We start from the raw sequence: 12,123 nt of genomic DNA on the forward strand, positions 1-12,123 counted from the left end.
TACCGGCATCACCTACGGCTCCTAGAATGCTTCCATCAGTGCTGTCTCCGCTCCATCCTCAACATTCATTGGAATGTCTTCATCACTAACATCGAAGTACTCGAGCTGGCAGAGTCCGAAAGCATCGAATTCATGCTGCTGAAGACCCAACTGTGCTGGGTGGGTCACATCTCCAGAATGGAAGACCATCGCCTTCCCAAGATCTCTCCACTGGCCACCGAGACAGAGGTGCACCAAAGAAGAGGTACAAGGACTGCCTAAAGAAATCTCTTGGTGCCTGCTACTACATTGACCACCGCCAGTGGGCTGATATCGCCTCCAACCGTGCATCTTGGCGCCTCACAGTTCGGCGGGCAGCAACCTCCTTTGAAGAAGACCGCAGCGCCCACCTCACTGACAAAAGACAAAGGAGGAAAAACCCAACACCCAACCCCAACCCACCAATTTTCCCTTGCAACCGCTGCAACCGTGCCTGCCTGTCCCGCATCGGATTTCTCAGTCACCAACGAGCCTGCAGCAGACGTGGACATACCCCTCCATAAATCTTCATCCGCGAAGCCAAGCCAAAGAAAGATATCATAACCAGCTTATTCCTTTTTCAATGTTAAATAATCATTTAAAGAGATGGAACTCTCAGGGCATAAAGATAATTCAGGACTGCTTTGTAAAAGATCAATTTCTTTCTTTTATTCAATTGAGGGAGACATTTGATATATCTGTAAATGCTCTGTATTATCAACTCAGAGCTTTGATAAAAGATAATTATGATAAAAAGATGAATTTACCCATGTTGATGAAATTTGAGTCCTTGATTTTTTTCTGTACCTAAGAAAGGTTATATTTCCAATATGTACCAATTGTTTGGCCTGGAAGTCAGCCTGAAGAAAACTGAGGTCCTCCATCAGCCAGCTCCCCACCATGACTACCAGCCCCCCCACATCTCCATCGGGCACACAAAACTCAAAACGGTCAACCAGTTTACCTATCTCGGCTGCACCATTTCATCAGATGCAAGGATCGACAATGAGATAGACAACAGACTCGCCAAGGCAAATAGCGCCTTTGGAAGACTACACAAAAGAGTCTGGAAAAACAACCAACTGAAAAACCTCACAAAGATAAGCGTATACAGAGCCATTGTCATACCCACACTCCTGTTCGGCTCCGAATCATGGGTCCTCTACCGGCATCACCTAAGGCTCCTAAAACGCTTCCACCAGCGTTGTCTCCGCTCCATCCTCAACATCCATTGGAGCGCTTTCATCCCTAACGTCGAAGTACTCGAGATGGCAGAGGTCGACAGCATCGAATCCACGCTGCTGAAGATCTAGCTGCGCTGGATGGGTCACGTCTCCAGAATGGAGGACCATCACCTTCCCAAGATCGTGTTATATGACAAGCTCTCCACTGGCCACCGTGACAGAGGTGCACCAAAGAAAAGGTACAAGGACTGCCTAATCTCTTGGTGCCTGCCACATTGACCACCGCCAGTGGGCTGATATCGCCTCAAACCGTGCATCTTGACGCCTCACAGTTTGGCGGGCAGCAACCTCCTTTGAAGAAGACCGCAGAGCCCATCTCACTGACAAAAGGCAAAGGAGGAAAAACCCAACTCCCAACCCCAACCAACCAATTTTCCCCTGCAGCCGCTGCAACCGTGTCTGCCTGTCCCGCATCGGACTTGTCAGCCACAAACGAGCCTGCAGCTGACGTGGACTTTTACCCCCTCCATAAATCTTCGTCCGCGAAGCCAAGCCAAAGAGAAGAGACCAATTGTTACAGGATAGTATGGATAAACCAGAATGGGAGAAATCTAGGATTAAATGGGAAAGTGATTTAACTTATATTTTTCCGGAAGATAATTGGTTATGTGTTCTGATAGTGTAGCAAATGTACATTATGGAATGGTTAATTATAATTTTTTACATCAGCTATATTTGACTCCAGAGAAATTGAAAAAATATGGATTCAATAATTCGGATTCTTGTTTTAGATGTGGACTATGTACTGAAACTTTTTTACATGCTGTTTCGTCTTGTTTTAAAGTACAACCATTTTGGGAAGGAATTAGATTGGTTTTGGAACAATTATTTAAGATTAAATTACCATTGGACCCATCAATCTTTTTGTTGGGATATATGGTTTCTTTGAAAGAATTAGGGTTGGATAAATTTCAAATTGCAATTGTAGTTTTAGTGTTATCTGTAGCACAAAAATGTATAGCTAGTACTTGGAAGGAAAACGTGGAGTTTAATATAACACGCTGGGATAATGAATTGAGAAATTGTGTTACTATGGAAAAAAATTACATGTAATTTGCACGATAATTATTCATTTTTTGTTAAAATGTGGTCTTATTTGGAGTATATGAATTTAGAAATACTTTGAAATGTTCTTTATAATCACTGTATTATCTTTATATTTGGCCCCCCTGAAGGGGGCTAGCTGAAGGGGGGGAGGGTGGGTGGGGTTTTTATATATATACACACACTCAAAAATTGTTTTTTTCTGTTATGTTTGATTGTAAGTTGTTTAAATTCTTTTAAATAAAGTTTTCAAAAAAATTTAGGATTCAAATAAATGGGCTGCGTGGGCTATTTCCATACTGTGTGACCAATGACTGAATAATAAAATTGAGATTAATAATATCTCAATTTACAACAAGAATTAAAAAGTAAAATGAAAGGAAAAAGTGAATGTTACCAGCTTGTGGTCACTGGTCTGCACAGCGTCAACAAGTAAAGGCATTAGTTAAAAAGCAGGGGAAAAATAGTACAGACTATTTTCTTATCTTGTAATCAAATAACTTCATGGAACGAGTGGAAGTGACAGCAGAGATGGTGAAAAGAAACTGGAATCCGTTAGTGGAACGTGATATAGGTGCTGAATTTGACAAGTCAAGGTCATTGGTAGAGACAGAAATAAATTACATCCAGCCAGGTCTAATTTCAGCTGTCCCTGGTCCTTCCAAGTCTACTGTTTACCGTCGAGATGGCCTCCCCATTGAGAAGCCCAGAGAAGAAAGGGTGTAACTTGCAGTCTTACAGAATATCATTAATGGCAAACAGTGAGAAATGCTGTTTACTTCTGTATCCCTCATTCAAGACTCACCTGAAATTTTTTCTTTGCTACAAAATACTGCATCCTGCGAATCACTTTGATGGTGACCCTGTGGGAATCCCTCAGCCTGTAAATAAAACAAGAGTCTGTTAGGAGAGCAGATCGTTGAGAGAGAAAGACTTCATCATGAAGTTCTATTTCCTGAGTGTGATTTAACAGTCTTCTGCTTTTTATTAAGCTATCAGCACATTGTGATTTTTGGCACAGATAAATTGCATTTTAAATTTCTATTAATAATCAATGTATTTTAAACCAAGATTATCTGCTTTTCCAATTTGGTTTTTTTCTCTCCTCCCTCTTTTGCTCGGATCTTTAAATTCCCATCAGAACACCCTTTCTTGAGCAGTCTCTTCATTTGATCTACGTTGAGTTACTATTCTTCAGCTTTTATTTGAGGCAGTAACCATTGGCTGAGTTTAACAATGGCATCCCCTAAAACTCTGTTTAACATCTGTATTCATGCACTTCTCACAGACATTAATGTTTTTTAGACTGCAATGACGGGAAAATTGCTGAAAAATTATAATTACTGCTCGTGTGGTTGTTCACACTGCAAGTACCTGAGTGCAACAGTCCCAGTGGTTGGACGTGCAGTAGAGTGGATGACCATCACTGAATTTTTCCCAGTTACGATTTACGCTGCAGGCTTCCTCCAACAGGTTGTAGTGGTCCTGCAGGATAAATCGCGGTGCAGGAATTGACTCAAAATTCCCACCCATTCCTTTTTCGACTGCCCGTGTAGCAGCAAAATTCCATGATTGTGCTGTCATCAGATAGAAATAAATGGATACTGAGGTCTATCAAATTCCTTGGTGTCAACAAATCTGAGGATCTCTCCTGGTGCCTCCATGTCAATGCAATCACAAAGAAGGCTTGCCAGTGGCTATACTCTGTGAGGAGTTTGAGGAGATTTGTTCTGTCACCAATGACTCTCGAACAATTATTCAGGTATATCATGGAGAGTATTTTGACCAGTTGTATTGCTGGTATGGAGTTGCGAATGCACAGGACAAGGGAAAACTCCAGAGGGTTGTTAACTCGGCCAGCCACTTGAGGAGCATCAGTCTTCACTCCATTGATGACATCTACTAGAGGTGGTGTCTTAAGAAAGCAGCCTCTAACCTCTGAGTCCCCCACCCTCTTGCCCTCTTCACACTACTACCACATGGAGCCTGAAGATGCACACCCAATGGCACAAGGACAGCTTCTCCCCCTCTGCCATCAGATTTCTGAATGAACAATAAACCACAGGCACAACCTTACTTTCTCCTATTTTCTCCACTATTTATTTATTTGGAAATGTAATTTATAACAATATTTGCACTGTAACGCTGCCACACATGAATGAATTTCATGACATGTTCATGAAATTAAATTCTGATTCTGATGGTCTTTCACAGCGACCCTGGTATGGACTAGTTGCTCCAACCTGAGATGTAATTGGTTCAGGGAAGTTCTGCTAGTCACTGGGAACACTCGCCTAGTTGCTCACCTTCCAGAGCCATCAATACTTAAATATTGGCACAAAACGGTCAGGCTGATGAAAACAATAGAGTTGAAATTAAACCATGGACCTAAAGACTAAATGTACATGATGCCATGTGGCTAAATATTGCTCTTCTCCTTTGAAATTAATTTCCTATCACTTCAATCACTTAATTGCATGTTGGAACTACCATTTGCTGGTTAGTCATAAAAATATCAAGGAAAGGGAAAGAAGGTTGTTGTTTGGACAATGCTGCTGGGATGAATCACCAGAAACATCCAATCATTAATGTCAATACTAGAGGCTCGCAAATCAAAGGTTAGGAATTTCAGGTTTAATTGAAGATTCTCAATTCACAGCAATTTACACATTCAATCCTCTTGTCATCATAACGAGCAATTAATTTTACAGCGCTGTGCTAAATACAATTGGTTTAATTTACTTCAGATGTATTTAAGAAGGTTGCAGTGATTTCATTTGTAACTAATAGCTATGGAGTATCCACTTTGGAATCAGGGCCCTTAAGTAGCCAAACTATTCCTTTGTGCAATGCCAGTTACTGCAAAGAACTATTTACATTTATACATAGAGGATATTTATGCTGGTGATTTATTGAAGGTGGTGATGGAAAAATGTATTCGACAGCTTAAATTCTTGTAATTCATTCAATTGTAAAGTCCCATTCAAATGTAACATCCAGCTGCTTTAATTAGTGGCAATTTTATGAAGTTTAAAATAATAGTCTGTGAACACACTTTAGGGAAGATGGGTTTTTGCAAATCTGTCATTATTTTACTTTCTAGATTTATAGCTTTTTTTTTCCTCAATGTAATTTTGACAGAAACTTGTCAAGAGGACGGAAAGTTCCCCCCCCCCCCAAAAAAAAACATGTTTTTGAAAATTAAATGACCATCATCTGTAGAATGGCAATTACAGGCTGAAACAGTGAATGTGCTGGGACTTTTTTTGCAGTTCATGAGCAACTGCTCACATCAGAAATCTGATAGTCCCGCTGAGTTCTCACTGCCGCTGAGACAGCTGGATTAATTACAGAAATATCCAAAGTTTGCTCATAAACGTTCAAAGCCAAACGCTGAGTAACTCGAAATCTTATTGCACTGAAAACAACAGTGTTATGTCTGCTATAAAACTGGGACTAATTTATAATCTTCGTTCTCTCAAATTTAAACTTTCAGTTAACTGAAGCAAAAGGTCGGGGGGGGAAGGGGGTGTGATTCCTCAAATGAGAGTAAAAGATTAAAGATCCAGAGAATTGGTAAGCCAGAGCAAAAAGAGAGAGAAGATTACTGAGGGAGGCAGGCAAATGAAGTAGGTACTGAAACAAATAAAGATATAATGCATAAGAGGGCAGCCAGAGAAAGAAAGTATCCCAGCGATAAGAATACAAATGAAGAGGAAACACTTAAAGAAAAAAAAGAATGATAATCAAATACAGAGAAGGGTAAAAAAATACAAAAACATTAGCACGATGTATGGAGCACAATACAGGGGGAGGAACTGGAAAGTCCGCAAATCTCGACACAAAGTGAAAGGGTGAAAGAGATCGCCAGATAGATAGAAAGTAGGACAGAGAAAGTATGGGAGATAAAATCACAGTGTGAACCAGAGGGAACAAAGTACCGACAGAGAGCAAGATAAAAATGACAGAGCTGGACCAGCGCCAATATCTTGCCTTTGATCAAACCTGCCATCATTCACTACGCTGCCACCTTCTTTTTGAATTTAACCGAGGTTTCAAAATAGCTTTACTTATTCAAACATTGGTTTGATTTGCCAGATTGCCTGTGGCCTGCAGGAACTTCCCAATTTAAGGCATAATTTAAAGGGACCACAATTTGATGCATATTATGTCACTCCCATAAGGCAAGACCTACTCACCACAAAACAGATTCTGATTCTGAAACTATAATTCGTGAACATAAAATGATTCCATTTACAAATCTGGAAATTTTAATTTCTTTTGAGAATAAAATGAAAATCTTATGCACAGCGCATATCAGCCTTCTCATTTATGCCCTTAATGGTGTAGAGCTGATCTGCTACACTAACCCCATCTGGTTTACCTACAACAAGAGGCAGGCTGCAGGCAAATATACAGAAACACTCAACAGTGAGTCCTTTATCCCAGTCACACATATTTTTTAAAAAATTTGGGAATCCATCATTTAAAGGGACACATTCATTCTGGATAACAGTCCCGAGAAAGAAGATGCTAGAATGGGTCGAGCATTGGCTACTCGGCAGGAAACAGAGTGGGAATAAAGGGATCCTATTCTGGTTGGTGTTTTAAAAACACACTGAAATGCTGAAGGAACTCAGCCAGTCTTTTCAGCGTCCACCAGTTTCCAGTGGTGTTCTGCAGGGGTCAGTGTTGGGGCCACTTTTTAAGCGGTATGTTAACGATTGGGATTGCAGAATAAATGGCTTTGTAGTTGTTTACAGATAATACAAAGATAAGTGGAGTGGCAGGTAGTGAGGTGGAAATGGAGAGGCTGCTGAGAGATGGAAAGATTAGGAGAACTGGCAAAGAAGTGGCAATTAGGAGAATGGGCAAAGAAGTGGCAAATGGAATACAATGTTGGAAAGTGCATGGTCATGCACTTTGGTGGGAGCAATAAAAGGGGAGACTATTATTTGGATGGGGAGAAAATTCAAAATTCAGAGGTGCAAAAGGACTTGGGAGTCCTCATGCAGGATACGCTAAAGGTTATCCTCCAGATTGAGTTGGTGGTGAAGAAGGCGAATGCAATGTTGGCATTCATATAGAGAGGAATAGGTTATAAGAGCAGGGATGAATGGGAGAATGGATCAGCTCATGATGGAATGGCAGAGTGGAGTCGATGGGCTGAATGGCCTACTTCTGCTCCTCTATCTTCTGGTCTCACCTTGTCTTTCTAATTGTGGCAGTAAATAACATGCTAATCACAGTAATTCATTTAATATCTCAGGATTGCTTGCCCTGAGAGACATGAAAATTGGAAATGCTGATGTTGGTTTTTGGCACAAGTTTTCAAGAGTTTTAAAGAGTCATAATTTGAACTTTTCACTAACTTGATGTCAATACAGCAAAGCAGAAAGCTCTTTTTTTTGTTCCATTGATCCCATTCGATAAATTATTCAACAATATAACTAGGATGGTAAAAGCCACAGTAACAATGGTGCCCAGCAATAATACAGGGTCTTTACCACATGAGAATGACCCAAGGTAAGATGCAGAGAATTGTTATTAAAATTTGACATGTTGCTTCAAAGAAAAATAATCATGTGATTGAAAGTTTGGCCAGGGTTGGGTTGTAAGGAGGGTGTCATAGAGGAAAAAAGTGATGAATGGCAGATCATTTTTGAGAGGGAATTCTGGAATTTGAGGTCTTGGCAGGAGAAGAAGGGGAACAATTACATTCAGAGCTGACATGAATATGAAAGACTAAAACTGGAGAAAATTTGCCAGGTTGTAAGGGCTGGAGAAGATTACTGTAACTAAAAGGGATATTTCAAAACAGGTGAACATCAGGAAATTATCTTGGTTGGATTGGGGCTACTTAGGTCAGTGAGCACAAGGTTGATGATTGACTGGGACACAGTGCAGGTCCACATGGCTTCGAGTTTGTAGGGGATAGGACGATGGGCAGTGTATTAGAAGAGTCCATTCTCGTGGTGACAAAGGGGAAGGCTGGGTTTTCAGCAATTGAGGGGAATGTAGAGTTGGGCAATATATCAAAGGTTTAAAAAATGTTAGTACAGGTTTGCGGGCCATTAATTATCTGAATAGTCTCAATGACCACTGTTGTGAGATCACTGGGAGAGAGGCGTAGTTTTCAGTCAGCACAAAAGATAACCTATCTGATCTTAAGCAAATCACTTAATAGATACCCATCCACCAGTAATATTAGTGCACAGTTGGAGCTGTTGTCTCAACAGCTCCAAAGACCTGGATTCAGAACTGACTTTGAGGACCCTCTGTGTTAAATTTGCATGTCTTCATTGTGGTCACTCTGTTTCCACCAGGTGGTCCAGTTTCCTCCCACATGGTTAATAAGTGACTGTATATTATGCCTTGGTATAGGTACATGATAAGAGGCATCAAAGAGAGGTAATGAGTATGTGAGAGAAAGAATGAGTTACAGGGCTACAAGGAAATAAAGTGAAGACAGGATTTCTAATTTTAGGCAGCGATACACCTGATCGATTGAACGGCCTAATTCGATATTGCAATAGTTATGCCGGTGTGTATAATTGACAAAATGCGACGCAGCAATTTGTTCAGGCTCCTCCAACAGTACCTTCCATAGACCCCTCTTCATCTTCTGTAGGGACTGGTCTCTCCATGACTCCTTGGCCACTCCTCCCTCTCCACCAAAGGTTCCCTTGGCACTGCAGGAGATTCTGCACTTATGCCACACCTCCTCCCTCACCACCATTCAGGGCCCCAAAAAGTCCTTCCAAGTAAGGCAACATTTCACTTATGAATCTGCAGGGGTCATCTACTGCATCTGGTGCTCCCAATGTGATCTCCTCTACATCAGAGACACTCAACTCAGACTGGGAGATCGCTTTGTTGAGCACCCCGGCTCTGTCTCCCACATAAGTGGGGATCTTGCCATGGTCACCCATTCCTTTGCTGACATGCCTGTCCATGGTCTCATGTATTGCCAGATAGAGACCACCTGCAAATTGGAGGAACACATCTTCTTCTGTCTGGGCACCCTCCATTAACATTGCGTTCTCTGGTTTCCATTAAACATCCCTCCACGCCTTCTTCTTCCTTTCCCCCAGTTCTGCTCTCTCTCTCTCTCTCTTTATTTTCCCTCTGTTTCATTTCACAGAGCCAAAATCAATTGTCACCTCTCCACAACATATCCAATTAACTCCTTTCGTTGGTCTGGGGTCCTCCTCCTCTCATACTTTATTCTGACACCTTTCTGCTCTTTGCTTATACCTTGAAGAAGTGCTCAGGCTCGAAGCGTTGCTAATATACCTTCACTGCTGTGAGACTGACTGAGTTCCTCCAGCATTTCTCTGTGTGTTTTACCCAGATCTCCATTGCAAAGGAGGACAAGGGCAGAGGACAGATCACCACCTATAGCCTCCACTCCATCATAACTTGGAAGCTATTGCCATTCCTTCATTATCACCCAGCCTAAATCCTGCAACTCTGTGCCTGACAGCACGATGTGAATACCTTCACCAGTAAGCTGCATGAAAGTTGCACACCACCATCTCCCCAGGTGCAATTAGCAGCAAATGTCATCCTTGCCAATGAGATCCAAATGCCAAAAATATCAAGAAATAAAAAATAGCCTTGTGGATGTGCTTAATAGCCTAAATACATGCAATCAGGATTTCCTTGCTTATTTTTTCTAACAATGTTATGCATGTATTTTTTTGTGTTCATTTATAATTACCGGTACACTCAAAATACTAAACAGATTAACTTTTGCAAACCGCTTTATCATTCTTCCTGCCAATTCAGCATCTCAGTTAACTCAAGTTTCCCGAAGATTCAAAGGGAAATTTCATGGGCATAAGGGATTTAATACTTTGACAAGTAATTTCTTTGGGGCTTTCCAGCTTGTTAGATTTTATGTGTGTCTAAAGAAATTGATTTATTGACTGGACAGAATGGATTGTCATCAAGCAAAAGACAATTTACTGACGGAACTTGGTCAAGTGTGGGAAAAGGAATTGACGGTGTTTTGGGTTGAACCCTTCAGCAAGAGTGGGCAGATAGCCAGTGCAGAAGGAGCGAGTGGGAGAGATGAGACAGGGGCCAGTCAGAGAATCAGAGAGGGATGAAGGATGGATGGGGAAAGTTGTATCCATCCAGCTTCAATAAAACTTCAAGGGTGCCTCTGATGGCTGGATGTGACTCTGGGCCAATGAGAAGATGGCAAATTCAGAATTCTTAAATGCTTAAATTCTTAAATAACCAAATTTACAAACAAACTGAACTCTCTATAGCTCTTTCACACTTGTCAGTGATCCCAGGAATCAAAGGCAGTAAGAAAGCAAAATCTGCTCAATGCTGGCGCCAGATGATGTAATCTCACGCCGGGGACTGACGGCCTCAACCCCTACCTTCCGAATAAAGGTAGAACAGACAAAATGCTGGGGATGGACCCTTGCAAGTGTGAAAACATTCAGTTTGAAAGGCCAAACCCCCATTCCTATCCCAGGTCAATGAATGGCTGATTTAGTGGGACACAAGCGTGAAAGGGGCTTATAAGAGGTCTCTCATCTCAGGTGTTTTGCAATCACTTTATTAGAAAGAATCTGTATCTGAAACACTCAGGGCTACTGAGGGCTTGAGGTGCAGATCCTTTCTAATAAAGTGACTGTGAAAAGTTACCCAATCTTACCGTTTTATGGATGTTGGTGAAATTGTGGTTTCCAATGTTTATTTGTTTGTTTTTCAAATTATCCAGGAAGATCTCAGGTTCCTGGCTAATTATCTGATCTTGTGTAGGTGTGATAGTGATCCAAAGAGTGTGGATTCTGATGACTGAGATTGAGTACATTGAATTCCATGGTATATCTGTACATCTTAATGCGTGTGTGAACATGGATGGTTGCAAAGAAATTGATTAGGTGCATCACAGTCTGATATGGAAAGACAAGTAAAAACACACCGAAATGCTGGAGAAACTCAGCCGGTCTTTTTGGGGCCTCGAGATGTTTTGGGCCTGAGCCCTTCTTCAAGGAAAAAAATACAATAAGACAGAAGAAGGAAATCTCACAATTCATGCAATGGGGGAGGAATCCAGACCAACAAAAGGTGTTAATTGTAGATGGTAAGGGACAAAGTAGGAATTTGTCATGTTTGCAAAAGGACAATTGCAAAAGACTGTAGAAAGTGGCACCAACCTCCCATTCATTGAAAACATCTATGTGAGGCACATTCTCAAGAAAGCGTCTAACATCAGAAAAGATTCTCATCACCTGGTCACCATCTCTTCTTGCTGCAACCTTCAGGCATTAGTTACATCAGCCTGAACTTCAGGTTCAAAAACCGTTTATATTTTTAACAGCTATCAGACCCATGAATCTCCCCATACTACTCTAACCTTAACAATAAATTAGTCCAGGACCACCATCTGCAATATTGAAACATCACTTTTTTTTTCATTACCTGCAATATGAACATTTATTTATCTATCATTTTATAATTATTATCTAATTTACTGTCTGATGGCAAACTGTGGAAATTGTTGTTCGTCTATCTTACATACCTGTGTGGCTGCAACAAGTAAGATTTTTGACACATCTGCCTATTGTACTTGTGAGATTTAGTTGCCATATAAATACGCCTGAGATTGTCTGATCTCGCAAGCTAAGCAGGCTCAGGCCTGGTCAGTACTTGGAGGAGAGACGGCTTAGGAACACCAGGTGCTGTAGATTTCTGTGAGGGGCGCTGGACAAAGTGGCGACTCTCTGCCTTATGGTAGACAAAAGTCAAAGAATGTCATGTATGCTACATTCTAAATGTAGTGTTACGTGAC

The 12,123-nt window shown here is 41.2% G+C and overlaps 1 protein-coding gene across 4 annotated transcripts in view; it reads right to left on the reverse strand.

Annotated features, from left to right (window-relative positions):
• The window catches only part of LOC138742330 (potassium voltage-gated channel subfamily KQT member 1), an 844,658-nt gene that overhangs the window by 305,682 nt on the left and 526,853 nt on the right, over positions 1-12,123 (reverse strand). For all 4 annotated transcript variants that reach the window (XM_069896622.1, XM_069896604.1, XM_069896614.1 and 1 more), the window contains one exon: positions 3,112-3,187. In XM_069896622.1, the coding sequence (XP_069752723.1) occupies positions 3,112-3,187 (76 nt within the window). The remainder of the gene's footprint in view (positions 1-3,111; positions 3,188-12,123) is intronic.

The sequence above is a fragment of the Narcine bancroftii genome, chromosome 1, assembly GCF_036971445.1.
Source record: "Narcine bancroftii isolate sNarBan1 chromosome 1, sNarBan1.hap1, whole genome shotgun sequence".
NCBI lineage: Eukaryota > Metazoa > Chordata > Chondrichthyes > Torpediniformes > Narcinidae > Narcine > Narcine bancroftii.